The following is a 19,690-nucleotide window of genomic DNA, read 5'->3' as shown; positions in this document are numbered from 1 at the left end:
TGGAAATAGAAGTGGGACAGTCCTGGTGCAGAAACCCCCACTCTAAGAAGAGATTCTTCACAGAGGCCTACTATTTTGAGGTCCACTGGTTTAACCTTATGCCACTGATCAAGCTGCATCATGCTATTGAGTGAAAAAGAAAAGGGGAAAGGCACAAGGTCATGTTTGAAAGAGGATTTCCTCTCCCTGACTTGTTGGGTCTGGAGTCAACTGAGCAAGAGCCACAGTTAGGTCATCTCTGGTCATACTACATGCAGTCAGACTGAAAGGCACTAAAAAGAGCCCATTTTTTCTGCACCAGAAGTAGCTAGAAAAATAGAATACCAGAATGAACTTGAAGGTGTTTGTTCTGGACATGGAAACACCATCATCCCAGTAAAGTAGGTCCATTCATCTCTTTTACTGATCTTACGTGTATGTACACATATATGTCAATGGCATGCATACATACAAGTGCTTTAGATATATGGGGGAGTCCAGTTCCTATTGAACAGGTACTGGACCAGAGGCATGGGCCATACTGGATACCAGCAAAAAATTACAATGTAAAGCAACAGCTATTACATATGGTCTTCATACATTCAGATGTAGTTCCTTTGCTCCATGCTTTGAGCAGTTAACCATGAATTCATCTTATGTGCAGTCTTAGAAACTGGTTAAGGGGTTCCAAGTAAGCTAGATTTTAAAGTCATGGTTTCAAGCGGGCATCTGAATCCTTGCTTGTTTGAGAGCCATTAACTATAGTTCCTTGTTCAGATATAATGAAAAGCATTGTCAACTGTCACTTCCTTTGCTCACTCATTCAATGAGTCTATGTGCTGGTATAAAAAGCGTGTGCAGGATGCAGCCAATGAGCCATAGCAAGATAATCTTTTCAAAGATACCTGTGGTATGAAGACTTTATTTTCCACATGAATAAAACAAAAATATTTTTCTATACTTGATATACATTTTTAAGCAGAAATTTTAAATGACTGAAGATTGGTGGAGCAGTACATAGATCCCCACCCCCACATAATACTTGCAAATTCAGTTTCTTAGATCTTATTATAGAACATTCATCCACAATAAAAACCTTATGATGAATTCCACTGTGTTCTAATAAGCAAACTCTGACATAGTATCCACTTCTACTGTTAGGTAAGGAAAACATGGCAGCCACAGAGAGGAACCAGTTATTACGAATACAAATTCTTAAGCAGCAGGAAGGGAACTTCTTTGAAAATGCAGTGTGCAGATAATCATTCACTTAAAGATGTTTGAGCTTTCTCAGTATTAACTCTACCCTTCCATTTGAAGGGCATGGTCCCATCTCAATATCATATTACATAGCAATCAATAGGCATTCATAATAACGATGATCAAGTGTTGTGGATATGTCAGCATGCATTCTGGAAACCACATTACAGTGTAACAAAATGGAACAACAATCACTGCAGTGCACCAATAATAAATAAAGCAATAAATATAGATTAGGTATGGATCTCGACTGTTTGGATAATGAGATTACACATTTCATTTTAAAAGATGGGATTCTAACAATTAATGAACATTGTATCTAATTTTAAAAACAGTTTTTAGCTATAAAGTTATTTCTGAGAAATGTGCATATGGGACCACTCCAAACCCTAGCACTTGGATATTCCTGTATCTGAAATCTTTGTCCTCTACTGATAACTCTCCAAGAAATGCAGAAAAATGCATATACCCACAGCTGTGCAAGCATAATTTTGGATGTGGGGAAGTCTGAATCACACAACTACTGCTTAAGTTACATTGTTTTATGATTCATGATTTGGAATAACAAATTGCTTTAATGTTACACAATTGTGTTTGAAAAGAAGACACCAGTTTTATTGGCAAATGAGGTTTACATTCTTTTGCATTCCATCTTGCTGCATCAGTAAGGTGGGATTGGCGGGGGGGGTGGGGGGGTGGGAGACACTGAATAGGACCAAAAGCTTAGCAGGGACCAATTGCCATTTTGATCATTCCCTTCAGTAACTGTAGATTTTTCATATTAGAGTTGATATTTGCATTTAATTATTTTCTATTCCTCTCCCACTCCCCTTTTCCTTTTGTATTGCATCTGTTAAATTGTAGTCCATTATGTCAGACTTTCTTCTTAGGAATGACAAAATGAAGGAATGTGTCCAGGTCTGTAGGAGAATATACTTAAGGGCTTAGATAGAGTATGTATAATAAATCTAACAAATTTAGGAGTGGTGACTTCATGAAGCTAAGAGAGATTGCAGTAATGCAATGAAATAACATGCAAATTGATTTATTTAAGTAAGGGATCCACCAGATGGTATGGGAGTCCCTGTTGCTGGAATATCACTAAAGCAGGTGTGGACTGACCTTATCACTGGATGGGTGATTACTAGGAGTGTCACACAGTAGCTGAATATAAGAAATACATAATTTTAAAAAATGTTTGATGTTTAATCATACTCTAAAAACCACACAGTCAACTGGAGCAGTTTCTAATAAAAGTCAGGCATCTTTTTAAAATAACATTCACAACCCGAGTTTAAAAAAAAAACATGCTTAAAGGGCAAAATGCTCTGCATGTTTAGAGAGGAAATGGCTTTACAACTCCCAGGATGCCTCTAGTTAGTCACACTGCCTGTGGCATGCTGGGAATTGTAGGACTTTTCTGACTAAATATGCTTAGAATTGCACCCTAAGATTTTTTTGTGTTACAAACATTGGCCTGTCTAAATTTCAGCCAAGAGTTTATCACATACAACATGCAAGAAATGGCCACTGATTTTAACAGAACTTACATTCATTCAGTCATTCATTCAGTCATTTAGAGTATTTGTATGCCATCCCATCGCATAGCCTCAGGACGGCTTACATAAAAGAAAACATAATACAAATAATTATTCCACACAGTCATTCCAATCCAGCTGAGGGGATATATACTTGTAAGTAGAATGTGTACATTTTGCTAGCTAAGAATCATACGTATAAAATTGGATCTGGATTAGAATGCATATCCAAGCATGGATCCTATCTATCCTCATTCCATTGCTTTCAATTGGATGCTTATTTAATCTGTGTTATATTCTGGTTCAGCTATCAGATATTCTCCTTCAAGCAGAACTATGTTTGGTCATTTGCTCTGAAAATTGATTTTTTTCATTATTAAAGGAAACTACTAGATTTTTAAATACCTTCAAAGCAGAGCTTGTTATGAGATAAAATAATTTAATTAGCGATGTCAAAACATATTTTAAAAGCAAGACATCAGTCAAACAGCCATCAGCCCTACTTGCAAGCATGGGCTTCCATCTAATAGACTTTTGTTTGTGCAATAGGATTTCTTTCTGCCTGCCTGCGGCTACCAAAGTGCACTCTCCAACAGATCTGGGAGGGCATATGGGGGAGTCCATTCCACCAGTTGTGTCCATTCTGCTGTTGGACATATATCTTTGGACGCACAGGACTGTGCATAATAAAGGCATAAGGAAAATAGTGATGGTGTCTGGAATGTTGGTGTGTACATGGGAATACCCTTGCTCCAATTACTAAAGTAAGACTCTCAAATTGCAGCAGGTAGGCACAAACTTATTACTCCATCTTGATTTGTCCCTAGGCATGGCCAAAGGTGGCATAGAGGAGCAAAGAGGAAGTCCCTGAATCCAAGAGCTGGCTCAGGGCTTATGCAGCAGTGCGGGGTGGAAATTTTTTCAGTGCCTTCTTTTTCCAATGGAAAATTTTCCATTTCATGAGACCATTAGTAACAATGAATGTATGCCAATAGCAAATAAATCAAATTTGGCAGTTTTACAATTATAATTAATGTTTTTCAGGTGGTGATCCCTAGCAAATATGTGAGAAAATAAGTATATGCCACTGAAATGCATATATGTCTCCATGGGAAATGGAACTATTAAGTACTGACAGCAAAACTGAAGGTGCCTCGCCAAGCATCGTGGAAGAAAGTTGAAATCCACTGGAACGGATGAGTGGTTATCAACGTATCATGCACAGTCCTTTGGGCTTCATATTTGGTAAGTATTACAACATAATGTAACATTTAAATCACCTTAAGTGTGCTTTAATTTCCCCCTCAAATATTTCAGGTCAAATGCTTGTAGTATATTGGGATAAAAAATTAACACAAGGTACTTCTTTTAGTGTTGCTATTTATGAAATGCAACTAAGATAAACATGCTAAATTAGATCACGGTCTGGAGCATCAGAAAAATTTCTGATGCAAATTATGTTAATTTGCATAGGAAAATTTTCTGGACCATCTTCTAATCCAAAATTTTCTGGAAAACCTATACAACTAGGTGAAGGATAGGGACACTGCTGAACAGATGGTTGGTTCAATCACCTATAACTAATACTACCAATCACCTGTTTGGACAAGACCAATTCCAGGCACGCACATCCACAGTCACTCCAAAAAAGTGATCTTCACTGTCAGAACTGACAGAGCTGACCATCTGTTCTGCAGTAGGAGGATCTGTGTAGGTGGCCCTTTGCTACACAAAAGGATATCTGGATTGGGACCCAGATCTGAAACAGCCTCTCAATATGCATAGCGTGTGTGACAGTCTTTAATCCCCTTGTTAGTTTCCTATATACGAGTCCTAACCAGACAAGTCACATTTATTAAAAGCAGCATGTCAAATAGTTCACAATTACAGACTATATCAATACAGATTATGCCAGATGGTAATGAGCCATACACAAGGAGCCATCCATCCAAAATAATCACACTGTTTTCAACAGAACTGTTGAAGAGGTTATGGTTTATTACACAGTACTCATTAGATATACAGTGCCAGCATTAGCAATATTTCCTTCATTTGTGTCTCATTTAAGATTCTACCTCCACAAGCATATTCAAATTAGTACACAAGGTTAAAACCATTATGGTCAGGAATAAAATTGTGCTGCATTTTATGTTATAGAAATGGTAGATCAAAGGTCTCTTAAATCTATTTTTTCCAAATTATTATTCAATAGAGAGTACTAAGAGAGATAATAGGAATATACGTAGTAAGTATAGCTTTTGATACCTACAAAACCACATTAATGGAACGCCTGTATTGTTCTAAATAAATACAAAGCTCATTAAAATATTAAGGCTACAAACTAACAAAAAATAGAGGAATTAGAAACAGCCCACCCTGAACGGCTGGCTTTCACTTTGAATTTGCCCCAAGTCAATCAGAGATGAAATTTAATGCAGGCAAGACAGAGGTAATGCTTGGGGAGCAAATTTATTTGAGAAGTATACAACTAGTACTGGATAGGGTGGACCCCAAGAGTAAGTTTTGCAACTTGAGAGTACTGCTTGATCTGACATCACTTCTGGATGTCCAGGTGGCCAAAAGCAGTCCTAGTCACAGTTTCTTATACTATGCTAAAAACATCCATGTTGGACTATTATAATGCATTCATATGAAGCAACATTTGAAATGCCTAATGGAACCACAGTTAATCAAAAATGGAACAACCAGACTTCTAACTGGTAGCAGTCCAAAAAGGATAACAGACCCAGGAGCCAAATTTGGCCCTCCTAGGTTACTGGTTCACCCAAGTTTCCCAGATAGTCATGACCCTTCCCTCAGCCTGACCTATTTCTCCCCAACAACTGGTTATTTGGTGGTTTCCCACTTTAGTACCCCCCCACCCCCTGCTACTTTCTAAATAGCAGAAATGCCTCTGCTAAGGCTTAGGCTAGTGGTAGCAGGAACTTTGTGCTAGAAAATATGGGTATTTTGTCCCTTCCTTTGCCTTCAGTCCACCCTGCTTATCTCCAAAATGAAATCTGGACCTCAGGCAGAAAGAAATTCTGCATCCATCTTAACATAACAGTCAACATTTTAAAATCATTGGTAATTTTCTTTCCAAAAATGACAATGCATTTTGGCAGAAACAAATAGTGCTTTCTGAAACAAAGTTACCTTTTATACTACCCTTTAAGCTAAGCTGAGCTAAGCTGAATATTTAAACTTTATTAGTAGCATTAATTTCATTTTTATACTGCCCAGCAGCTGAAACATATATTAGTTTTAACATTTGAACACTACATTTTGAGTAGGTTGGATATTTGTTGAAATGCAACAAAACCAGATCGCTTAACAAACAGAAAATGAGCACATCAACATAGCAAATAACAATGAAGAGTGTTCTATTACCGTCAAGGTTAATATGTTATGCCATATACTTTAATGGAGCAGATTAAAGACTAGAGTTTGTCCTTACAATGCCAAAAGATTCTGTAATTTTTGCAGCAATCGGCTAACACAGCTACCCAACTGGAAGGAGAATGCAATCTTTTAGCCAACTGGCTAAACTGGTTCATTAAAGTAAGTTTGTATTTCCGAGCAAGGATGGTTCTGAGTAACTTTCTCCTCCACTCCTCTGGAAATTTTTCCTCTATGTTATAAAATGCAATGCTTTGAATATGCTATTCAAGAGAGATAGGAAACTAACACATAAAGTTACTGCTACAGGCTATGCATAACATGGTGATTTGATGCTACTTTACTTGGATTCGCTTTCAGGAATAAACACTAACTTGGATGAAAGCAAAATCCTCATAGTTAAAGATAAACATGAATTTTCCTTGTACACCTAAAAATTTACATTAGAAATAGTTATGCTTGAGTTAAAAACAACTCAATTTATCAGGCGTCTCCAGCTAACTTTTACTCATGCAGCATAAGCATAGGACAACAGTCCCAACAGAGGGACTCCTCTGTATTTGCACAGGGTGTGTGTACTGTCTGGTGAAAGTGTTGCCATACTGTGTGGTCAGGAAACCAACAAAAGATACTTATCCATGTCTTCTCACTCAAAGACAACTATAAAGAATTCAGCAAAGATCAAAGCAAACTATCCTCATTTCCATATGGAGGGCTTCTAATGCTAGCAATCAGAAGGCCTTGGACCTGGTTCACATGACACACTGGGGCTATGGTTTATTTAGGCCACAGTGAACCATGCTGCATGCTAAGCATGAACGGAATATGCCACCCCATAGTTCAGCAGTTATGCAAGGCTTAAAGTATGCTTGTATAACCTTTTAAGAGTCATGCATGGTTTAACTCTCCTGTAAAACTCTCCTGCAACCCCAATGGCTAGGCTTATGTGACATGGCAACCCTGTAGAGATTTGCACATTCAAAATGGCAGCTGATATGCACCATGGCTTGTCAGGGTTTAAATACTCATGCTGGGCTGTTGTCTGGAGTGAATCAGCCAACTGGATAGCTAGTCCATCTTTTTCTCCTTAGTAGGTTTTCTGCATTAAGAAAAAAGATGAAAGAAGTGATAAGAAAACACAGAAGTGTTGCAAGTAGAAGATAACATCATCTGGATCCTCTGCAAATTTCTCTGAATGTGTCAAGGTGATGGCATCATAAAAAAGCCTGGTCTGGAAGTAGCCCACAAGTAAAATAGAGAGTGCAGCATTAGCTACAAGGAAAAGAAAATGGCTGCCTGTCAGCATTTGAGAAGATAACTATAGTCTTGCAGAAACTGCGGAGATTCTTTTGTGTACTCTTTTCTGTACTTTAGGTCTAGGCCTTAAAAACTCAGTTAAAAGTTTATATGCAGTGACTATCCAAGACAAACTGAATGAAGGTAAACAGATTCCCATTAATATGCATTGCCAATTATGTACAGACACCACCAAACCTGTGAACAGATGCTCATCTGTCCAAGTGTTTCCCTGAAATATTTCCACATAGCTTTAAAATATATATAGCTGTACCAGTGTAGCTGGAAAGTGGTTATACTAATAGATTCACTTCTAACAATGTATGGACAAGAATGCATTTCCAAACATGGCAGTTGTTTCAAAATATTTGTTTCATTCTTCACATAAAGACAAAACAGCTGAATATTATTTGATATTCCAGGAGTCAAGCACAGGACAAAAAAGACAGTAAAATAAAAATCTGCCCCATCCAAGGAAATAAAACATTTATTAAAATAAAACAAGTTGAGCCCATCATACTGCTTAAGTTCAAAACTACACAAACTGCTTAGCTGGCAAAGATACTACACTGTGAATAATACTTCATTTCTCAAATATATATGTAGATATATCTGTATGTAGATAGAGAAGCAGTATTGTGTAGTGGTTAAGAGCATGGGAGAGGAGCTCAGGCAATCTGGGTTCTAGTCCCTGCTTAGGCATGAAGCCATCTGGGTGACTTTAGGCCAATGACAAACTCTCAGCCCAGTCTTCTTCACAGGGTTGTTGTTATGGGGATAAGCAGCAGGAGGAGGAAAATTATGTAAGCCACTTTGAGTTTGTTGTAAGGAAAAAGTGAGATATAAATCTAATAAATAGATATCAATATATTAGTTGGAAGGCAGATACTCTGCTATTAACATCATTTTTGAATAGAGTTCAGAATCCTACATTGGTCACTTCCCAACAAATTGCAAAATAGTTCCCATTTCCCATCCTGTATCATAAACCATACTGTGCTTAAGAATGCAGCACTGGAATGATCCAAACTATATGCACAAATTCCCTTTCACACATTTTATAGACCAGGCAAGTATATCAATTTTAATAAAAAGTTATTTCCAAAGGTTATCTACTTCAGTATAATTTAAAAAATAAGAGCACAATCCATGAGTTTTTAGACAAGAGAAAAGACCTACAACTTCCAGCATGCAGTCAGCCATTCTGACTAGAGCATGATGGGAGTTGTAAGCATTTTTTTCCTGTCTTAATATCTATAGGACTGTGCCTTAAATCCCTGTTCACAAATCAAACAAAGCATATTTGCAAAATTAGGGCCCTTTCTTTGCAAGAGTTTAAGCTTATCTCCAAATTTAACATCTCAAGTAGCCATTATTGTTTCTTGCCAGTTCTGGAGAGTCCATTTTTGAGAGTAAAATTAAAGTTTTAGTTAGGAAAGGAAACTATGAGTAAATGATGGAGGATATGGCATACAAATTGACTTTGAGAACAAGCATTCATTAACAGGCAAAGCATGAAAGTGTGTGGGAGTATATACTTTTAATTAATGGGGTGGGGAAAAGACCAAAACTATCCCCAATTTATTTCATGACACTTTGAACCCTCTAATATTTGAACTTGCTTCCGAGAAATCTCTTCCATCCCCCTTTTCCTAGCCATGACATTTTATCTTATCCGTGTGCTTGTTTTTCTGTGCTTTTGGCAAAATATAACGATGAAGCAGATGGGTCTTGCTATGTACATGCAATGATGCTAAACAGTTAAAGGAGATGGCAAGCTGCCTCTGAGCCCTTGCCCCTATCACCAGGTGTGCTGCTATAATCAGCAGCAGGGAAGGGATAAAAGCCCCTCCAGAGCCATGCAACTGCTGCCGCCTCTGGGACATGATCAGATTAATCAGATGCATTTTGGAATGTTGGGTGTCAACTAATTTCTATTATTACAACAGATGTCCTGTCACTGATTCTGGATTAGTTTATGTTTTAACATTTGTAAAATGCTTTCTTGGTGCAAGGGAAACTTCTAATCAGCAAGGATGCTGGTTGATTTTCAGGAGAAAAGTAAGAGTGGTGGACTGCTGTTGTTTTTGCTTCTTGTTTACTTTTTAATTTACTATTTCCATTCTACTGGGAAGAGTAACTAGTTTTATTTATCTATATTGACAGAAAGGCATCAGCAAAAAGATAATTATGAAGACCAATTCACAAGTAAGTGCAGCTTTGTTTTTAAGCAATAAAGCCTCGTAGGCAGAGCCAATAGGGAAGTCAATGCAGATGAATAAATAGCCTGGTCAAGGAGGCTATTTATGCCCCCTCCCTCTATGCCCAGCACAGAGTAAGTAGCTTGCCAAAAGGAAATAGAAAAAAAAAACTTTGTCCATGCCCTATGTCTCCCAAGTCAAGCTACATGCAAAGATAATATTGACACTGAAGCATATTCTTAGAATGTACAGGATGCTTGAGGGTTAAATGTTTCTGCATTAGCTGTGCCTCAGGACATATGCTACTGAAAACTTATATCTTAGTTACAAGCTAACATTGCTAAGGTGGATTAGGCCATCAGGTCCCACAGGAATAAACGTGTGCGCAGAAATCCTTACGTACAATAGTATAGGTTAGAATTCATTGTTATGGCCTATCATTAATATAACTAGAAGTCAAAGACCAATTAGGAAGCCCATTATTGCGATATATTACATTATTTCATGAAATTATCTTGTTTTTCAGAGCTGTCCTATTTTTTCTGTAGTTAATATTTTAAGAACTTATATTAGTACTTTATTCCATTTAGAAGTTTCAGTTCTACCGCAAGTCATCTGCAGCCATCAAAATGTTTCCTTGAGCTATTAACTCCCCTCACAACTTAGCACAGAACTAAACGATGAACCACAGGTGTGAATTGCTATAGCTCCAATGGAATTAACGTCATTTTTACAATTACCTTTCACAATATTTTGAATATATACACAAACATCAGGTGAATTTTGGGAAAGCTGGTGACAAAGCCATATTCTTTTTTTCAGGGAAAAAGACTTTCCAAGGAAAGTAGTATCTTGCAAATTCAGCTCATTAACACCTCCGTGACCATTGCCTGAGAATTTGCAGTTTAATTTCTGACATTTACATTCGCCAAGAAAAATGGCTTCTGGAGGTTCTAAAGGAAAAAAAAGTACCCACAGATCAAACTTTGATTTTTCTCCACCTTTCTTCTCCTTAGTATCATTTCCCTGCCCCCACCTTATTCCACCCTCTTCCCTACCAACCTAGTTCTTTCTTGTTGAGGTCTTCCATAATTGGTAGCCACTTGATCACAGAATGCTCTCTCCACTAAGGTCTACCTGGTGCCCACATTGTCACTTTTCTGGTTCCAAATCCTCTATTCCCAATCTTTTGATTGGCATACCATGGGGCTCTTTTTAGCAAGTCTAAGATCTTACTGTAACCGTATTAATAAGCAGTCTAAACTGTTTTTAACTTGGAATATTAATAATTTTACATTACACTTTTATTGTATCTATTTGGGACTAGTAATTCTTATGAACTGCCCAGACAGCTTTCGTTATTGGGTGGTATAAAAGTGAAACAAATGAAATTATCATCATCATCATCATCATCATAAAGCCAAAATCTGCAGCTACTGTAACTTGCACAAAACTGAAACGCTTTATGTAACTATAAATACCATACATAATAACTCAAATCCTTTGGCTTCAATTTTATGTTTTCTCTACAAGTATGTGTACTTTTAACAATTTAGTTATAAATACAGGAATACCCAGATAAAAATATTATTTTTAATCAGTTTTGACCAGAGCAATGGGAAGGGATCGTAGTTGGCTATTTTATTATACCATTTCTTCCTGACATTCTTGATATCCTATGTTTTGATCATGAGCAGAGAGGTAGATTTGAAACTTGTTGAAAATCTGGGAACAGTTAAGATAATGGCACAAGTACCTTATGAATGACAAAGAAAGAATAATGGCTTTGTCAGGACAGATAAGTATTTGACCATGAACCTCTCAAGTCATGTCTGTCCAAAAGTTTAAGAGCTTTCAAAAAAAGTCTTAGTGTAACTGAATTGTTTAAAAAGTTGGCTGGGTTTCAGATGGGTATTTCTATTATCCAAAATTATTCCATTCTGGTTTATTTTATAAATGTGTGTGGAGGGAAGTCCAAGGAAACTGCTTGTACTATTATGAAGTCCTTTAAGTTGTGAATAGCACTGTATAAGTCATATGCATAGTTAAGCTCTCCTATATCTACTGGGAGCTGGGGGGGAGAGAGAATAAGAGGAGCCACTATCGACATGTGTTTCAAAGATTAAAGCCATGTAGAAAAAAGAGGTCTAAATATATCTATAGAAAATATTACTATTGTACCTCACAGTGTTTTTCTTCCAGATAGAATTACATGAATATATTTGAACATACGAAAGTGAAGTACAGAGTTAGGCTATCCAGAATCTTTTAACGCACAAACAGTAATTTTCTAGGGGTTGAGTCCTACTACAAGATCCAGTGTGGTGTAGTTGGTTAGAATACTGGACCAGAACTCAGGAGATTCAAATGCTACTCTCTCTCCACAAAGCCATAAAGCTCTCTAAGTGACTTGCACTAGACAATAGCTTTCAGCCTCTCCCATCCCACAGGGTTGTTGTGAGGATAAAATGGGAGAATGCTGCTTTCTATTTCTTGGAGGAAAAGTGAAATATAGAGAAGAAATAAGAATTTGTTAACAGAATATACCAGGCATCAGGACGACTAGTGGCAGAAGCAGGGGCTGCCAAACTATTTTACTTTATTATTTTATTTCAATTATGTATATACTGCCTTTCCCGATATAAATCCTGCCAAGGCATAAAAATGAAATTGTAACAAAATTGTTGAGTTTTTAGAAGATAAGTAGTACAAAGTTCTGCCAACTTTTAGAACAGCATTTTTAAAAAAAGTAAAGCCATTTTCTTCTTCTTAATACTTTTTCTAGTTATTTATACTCCCACCAAAAGACTTATTGTTATGCAAAAACAAACACACTTGCACAATTCCTCCTCTGGATCCCTATTAGCAGAGGCAGAACCATCCTTGTCTTGTGTACAGCTAATTAATTGTTCCCATGTCCCATATCAACATTTTGCTACAATGGAGATCAATGATATTTCTGAGGGGCAGTAAAATGGGATGTAACTAGGACAGGAAAAATAGCTTTGGGGGACTGCTGCTAGCACTTGATTTAGTTTCAAGATGAAAAGGATGATAGGGCAACTATCTGCTAAAAAATCTGTAATGAAACTTTTAAAGGAATTTCTATATCTCAAACAACCAAGGATTGCAAATACATTCCTCTTTCTTGTGGCTTTCCACCATTTATGGGTTCAACAACTGCCAAATCATGCTAATCAGAATTTTAAAAATGTAGGTATCTCACCATAAACAGGGAACAAGGCATGTGTAGCCATCATTGTTGGCAGGATTATGAAAGAGCTTAAAAAACAACACATTATCACTAATTACTTAAGGAAATATCAGAATTATATTTAATAGCAAGCCATATATAAGGCAATGAAAATATTAATTACAGTGCCAGGAATTTATTGATTCACACACACACACTTCATCCATTCATGTAACTACAAGGCAACTATATAACCTACAGCAGAAGAATGTGTTCCTTGAAGAATACTTCATATAGAAACAAAGTGCCAAGAATAAATAAAATTAAATAAATAAGACTGTTTTGTCACACTGTGGGAAAATTTGATCTATGCATCTGATTTTGAATAACATTCTAGGGATCACAGAGCCCCTGTCTGTAGTACTCTATTGTACAGTGGAGCAAGGACAAATAAGGAATTAAATACACTAGAAATTATGTTTTTTGGTTATTTTAGAGACTATCATCGCAAACTTTATTTTTCATGAGTAAGGGTAGCACAAACTACCATGATATATATGTCTAAAATGTACAATATGCATATTTAAAATGGTATTTCATAAAAGCAAGTAATGCAACATGCTCCACACCCACAATGGGTTAAATATCTGTAATACATGTGATTAACTCCTGATGTCTAAGCACTGTTATGTTTTGATCATGCATATGAATCATAAAGGAGCTGGTGGAAGAACTCTCAGAACCACTTTCTATCATCTCTGACAAATCATGGATGACAGAGGAAGTGCCAGATGACTGGAGAAAGGCTAATATTGTCCTTATCTTTAAGAAAGGGGGAAAAACGATGAACCTGAGAACTATAAACCATTCAGTCTGACATCAGACCCTGGGAAAATTTTGTAGCAGTTAATACAGCAGTCAGTCTGCAAACACCTTGAAAACAATGCTGTGATTACTAGAAGCCAACATGGACTTCTCAAGAACAAATACTGCCAGATCAATCTACTTTTTTGATTGGGTAACCTCCCCAATAGACTGTGGGAATGCTGTGGACATAATCAATCTTTACTTCAGCAAAGCTTTTGCCTAAGTACTCCATGGTATTCTGATTAGCAAACTAACTAAAAGTGGGCTTGATGGAACAACAATTAGGTGGATCCTCAGTTGGCTACAGAACAGGTTTCAAAGAGAGCTCATCAACAGCACCTTCTCAAACTGGGGAGAGGTAATAAGTGCAGTACTGCAGGGTTCAGTCCTGGGCCCAGTGCTCTTCACTATTTTCACTAAAGATTCAGATGAGGAAATGCAGGGAACAATTACCAGATTTCAGATGAGTGCAATTGGGTGAGATAGCTAATACCCTTGAAGACAGAAATAAGATTCAAGGTGATTCAAGGCACTGGGCTGAAAACAACAGAATGAAACTCAATAGGGACAAATGCCAAGTTCTGAACCTAGGAAAAAGAAACCAAATGCATTGTTACAAGATGGGGAATACTTGGTTCAGCAATACTGCTAGTGAGAAGGCTCTCGGAATTGTTGCAGATCACAAGCTGAATATGAGTCAACAATGTGATGTGGCTGTATAAAGGGCAAATGCAATTCTAGGCTGTTTTAATAGAAGTATCACTTTCAAATCACATGACATACTAGTTCCCCTGTACTCATCACTGGCTAGGCCTCATTTGGAGTATTGTGTCTGGGCACCATAATTTAAGAAAGATGCATATAAGCTGGAAAGGGTTCAGAGGAGGGCAACAAGGATGGTCCCAGGACTGGAAACAAAGCCCTATGAAGAGAGATTGAAAGAACTGGACATGTTTAAACTTGAGAAGACTGAGGGGAGATATAATAGCACCCCACAAATACTTGAAAGGCTGTCACAAAGATGACCAAGATCTCTTCTTGATCACACCAGAGTTCGGCACACTGAATAATGGGTTCAAGTTACAGGAAGCCAAATTCTGGCTAAATATCAGGAATGGCAATGGAACCAATTAACAAGGGAGGCTGTGGATGCAATTGGACAGCCATCTGAGAGGGATGGTTAACTTGGAGTCCTGCACAGAACAGTGCGTTGGAACCAATGGCCCTCAAGCCCCTTCAAACTCTAATATTCCATAATTCTATGAATCTTTTAGTATTGATTTAAGTTCTTTTCGATATTATTTCTTATATTTACATACTGCCTTTTTTCCAAAATGAAGCTTAAGGTTACACAGGATCCCCAAGTTCTCTCCCACCCAGACATTGACCAAACCCAAATGTGCCAGACTTCATGCAAGATTGCTAGCTCATTTTTGCCTAGCTATAGTTTTCATGAAACTGGAGGAGATGGAAGAACTAACCAGTAAGAACATGCCCTAATCAAACTAAAATTTCACAGTCAGCGGTGGGAAAGAGTAATGCAACAAAAGCAGGACAAATGGAAAATCCTACAATTTTTACACAGTTAGAAACATCTACACATAGAAGCAGGTTTGTTCATGTTTCCTTAACAGTACAAAGAACGGTGTGCACAAATGGTTGCGTGTTCCCTCTCACTAAAAAACTGGATGCAGCAGCCAGGGCTTTGCATGGATTCTTGAACAAATAATTAGGAATTATGTATACTATGTTTGGGGAATGGTGAGAGGGAACAGGGAACCCATTTACTTCTCTTTCTGTTCTATTTTCTCTAACCACTGCTTGGGATTAATTTCAGCCTACTGAATGTAGGCTACATGTGGCTACATGTGTAGTCAAAAAGCAATATGGGACTTCTGAGAATGCTGCTAAAAACACATACAGTTGGATTGGATTCTGTTTATTTGAAGTATCACAGTGAAATCAAGATGCAAGGGAGATACAGAGGGGTTCCAAGATTGTGGATTAAGGGGCTCCTACTTCAGTTACAGTTCTGCAACATTAAACAAGGAAAAACCACACATTGCTTTGCATGCACAGTCTCCTGTGCTTTTCTTTAGATCAGAACCATTATCCCCTTTAGTGACATTTAAGATAAAGGGCTTTCCCTTTTAGTGACATTTAAGACAAATTAGCAAGCGTATTTAAGGTTGCTTTCATTAGAACTGGCATTGCTAGCATATTAATGCAGAAAATGTTATTCCTTTCCCCCCACTACCTCACCTTCCAAGGGACAAACAATGAAGAACTTCTGAAATGGAAGGAAATATTTTGTACCCTGTCCAATCATACAGCAAACTAAGTTCGATAGAAATAAAACTACAGGCAGTCCTGGAATTATGAACATCCAAATTATGAACAACCCAAACTTATGAAAGAGCTGCCATCAAGCCGATTATTTTTTTTAAATTACTGCAAAAATCGCCATCACCATAGAAAGCCAGGGGAAGCAAAAGGGGAGAGAGGGCAGCCTCCAAAGCATGTCTTCCTGCCCTGACCATCTGGAGAGGGAAATCCCTCCAGCGTTTCATCACTGCAAAGAGGCACTCCTAGGGAGTTTGGGGGCAGGAGGGATTATATCCATGGTTTTTCTACTTTCACAGGGGTCCTGTGCTCCTAACCCCCACGAATGTGGATGGCCAACTATACATGATCCATATAAATTTGATTAAATGAAAATTTCCATTTTCTCAGGAATAGAAATGGTTCGTAACACAGGGACTGTCTGTACAATCCACTAGTAGATTATTGTTGATTCATGGTTACTTTGTGTCTGCTGGTTTCTGAAATTTGTCCAGAGCAGTTTGAGCTATGTAAACCTTGGAATGAATCAGAAGGACTCTAATATTAATTGGCAAGACAACATGATCATGATCACTTAGCACATGGATTAATTATACTTCAACTAATAAGAGAACCCTAATATATGTGCTCTTGCTTTGTACATTTAATACAAGTTGGTGGATCATCAACCCAACTTAAAGGAAAAACAAGTAGACTTGGAAGAGTAAACCCAGTCCACCACTTCAGTCTGTCTTTGGACACCTCCAGGTTAGAGACATGTACTTGAATAGAAAGAAATGAGGAACAGGAGAGCAGGAGTGAGTGTTAGATCTCCACTAGCATAGCTGGGTTCAGAGTCAAGTTCAGAATTTCTTTAAGTTTTTTTTCTGCTTTCAAAGAGATGTTGATGTAAGAAAAAAGGTTCATGCTCAAAGAAGAATGTGTTTTAGAAGTGCATTGTCCAATATGAGAATGTAGATTAGGCAACTGAGACATGCAACATACTTCAAATTGGGTAGAAAGATGATACATGTATTTTCCCATCTTCTTAAGGCAGACACTATTGTTCATTATTAGTGTCCTGTATGTACATTGCTTTATTAAGACATAGAAAAATAAACTCCTTTCTTCACCATTTCCATTTGCTGCTGTATCCATCAGCTGACCTGGGTTCCCTCCTTCTCCTCATGGACACCTTTGGAAAATAATAAGGTTGGGACCCAAAGCTATTTGTTGGAGTCTGCCAAGCTTGTTTTTGAAGCATGAGCACTCCGCAGAAGGAAGTCCATATACTCTGGGCATGATGAAGTCATATGGTAACTAAGACCTAGTGTGCATGCTTGGGTTTTTTCCTCCTCTTACCCAATCCTTTTTCTTTTTGTGCCAGTCTTTTACTGAAAGCCTGAGGGTAAGAATTGTCTTATTAATGATCTTTATCAGGCTTTTAATTAAAAAGCTGAGCAAAAGTACCTTAAATTAGGCATGGGGAAACTATGTCTTCCAGTTATTCAACTGCTACTTCCATCATCCGGGCTGGCAGGGACTGATGGGAACTGGAGCCCTACAACATCTGTGTGGTTGCAGGTTCTTTAGACATGCTTTAAATAACTCAGATATGTTTCAAGCATGGATACTGTAAGTACTATATGGAATTTGAGACACAAAATTGCTGTGTAGGTTAGAAAACAAAATTATATCACAGGTGGAAACAAAAGCGAAAACTTTTTCTAAGTATCATTCATATATCATTTGCTAAAGGCAAATATTGGCACAATCTGCAAAGAAAAAAGTCTTGTTTTACATTAGCAAAATACTTACCTGGGATATATCCCACTGATCATGTCATTCTGGAGGGAGTTTTCTGTTGTTATACTGGGTCCAGCTGCCTTAGACACAAGTAAAACCACCAGACCTCTCATCTGCATATTGTTCCTGCTATCAGACACAAAACCTCTGCCAAAGAGACAAAATAAGAGAACAGTACTTTAGATCTCTAAATTATTTTTCATCACTCATTAGTTGAGTTCCAATTACCACCTAAATGACTTTAGATTGGGGTAAGCAACATGGTATCCTCCAGAAGCTTTGGGCTGCAACTCTCATCTGCTCCAGCTAGTATAGCCAATGGTCAGGAACTATGGAGGTTGTTGTCCAGAACACCTGGAAGGCGGCAGGTTGCCTAACCCAGCTGAAAGGTTCGGAATAAACTCAGTGTGCAGCTGACCATCTGAACCATATTTGGAGGTATCTATATGAATAGGTAAATACATACATACGTAAGTTAATGTCTGAACTTTCTGAAAGACAGCACATTCAGAATTCATTAGCACTAGGTACCTGAAGGTTTTCCTGTGAAGAAGACAGGATCACCTGTAAATTGTGATCAATTTTTCCTAGTTTCCTCGATTCATAGAATGGTAGGGTTGGAAGGGGTCAGGAGGCCAACCCCTGGCAGGTACAGGATGCCAAGCCACCCAGATGACTGTTCAGTTTGGCCTTGAATGTCTGGTTCTGTTGGTGTCTAGCCTGAATTTGGTGTGCTGCAGTTTAAGGTCATTATTCCATGTCCTGTACTTAGGGATGACCACTATTCATCTGGTTCCCTTTTACCAACTATAGTCAATACTAGGGTTCACTAGGGCATTCTCTTTAAAAATGTAGCATAAAAACATTCAGATTCAGATATGCTTGGGTTAACTGGAGGAAAAGTAAGTTGTACACAAAGTAGCTTTGGAAAAGCAAGGTATTGTTGCTGCATATGATTTGGATTATTAGAAAGTTTCTTTCTACAAAAGCCAATGTGCTTTCGGTTTTCAGACTTTAGTTAATGTTGAGTGACAGAATCTTTCTCATTACTATAAAATCTAAAGTAACAAAACTTAACATGTTGATTCATTATTAATTTGTGCGCTGGAAATATTTGCAGGAGGAATAAATACATGTAGCATACATATAAGGCTTATATAAACCCAAATAGCATTAATATGCTGCATTATCAGACATGTTCTGGTTAAGCAGTTAAGCATAAAGATTATGTGCAAATTGTATCATTACTTTAAAAGAAATCAATATTCAGACCAGAAAACTATGAAGTTGGAAGACAAGTTCAGTCTTCACAGATAGCCTCACTCTGGCTGAACAAAAATGTAAATGAAGGCTATTACCATAAGGCAGAGATTAGATAAAAATAGAATACTGAAGAAGAAATGGGGGATAAACAATAACCTGTGAAGAACTCCAGTTTAATGATAAAGATAGCTGCTAATTAGTAGCAACTCTGGATGGAGAAATGTCAGTGGACAGAATACAGAGCAAGAATTTTGACACAAAGTAATTGACATGCAATATAACATGCAATTATATGACCTTTATCATTCAGTATTCTATAGTTCTTTACTGTGCCTTTGTCCAAGTTATCAGCTACTTAAGACTAGAACTTCTTTTCCACCCAAAGTAGTAAACAGAAATATATTAGTGACATGTATTCAATCTTCACCACAGCAAATTGCATGAGACTTGAAACAAATAAAGCCTAAGGTGACCATCCTTTAGTAACTAGAAGCCACTGCAGTCACTTGACATGGCTCCGGGGGTCACATTCATAGTCTACCTGAATCCAGTTCCCTAGAGAGATT

At 37.6% G+C, this 19,690-nt stretch overlaps 1 protein-coding gene across 1 annotated transcript in view; it reads right to left on the bottom strand.

Annotated features, from left to right (window-relative positions):
• LOC123027295 (all trans-polyprenyl-diphosphate synthase PDSS2-like) overlaps positions 1-18,008 on the bottom strand; it is a gene marked incomplete at its 5' end in the record, with an annotated part of 45,575 nt that extends 27,567 nt beyond the window's left edge. Inside the window, one exon of the mRNA XM_044437920.1 lies at positions 17,874-18,008. Coding sequence (XP_044293855.1) covers positions 17,874-18,008 — 135 coding nt within the window. The remainder of the gene's footprint in view (positions 1-17,873) is intronic.
• Positions 18,009-19,690: the final 1,682 nt, after the last annotated feature.

Source organism: Varanus komodoensis, unplaced genomic scaffold (assembly GCF_004798865.1).
Source record: "Varanus komodoensis strain SLA01 unplaced genomic scaffold, ASM479886v1 scaffold318, whole genome shotgun sequence".
NCBI classification, from domain to species: domain Eukaryota; kingdom Metazoa; phylum Chordata; class Lepidosauria; order Squamata; family Varanidae; genus Varanus; species Varanus komodoensis.
The sequence above is the reverse complement of the archived record's forward strand: the minus strand, read 5'-3'. Positions and strand labels throughout refer to the sequence as shown.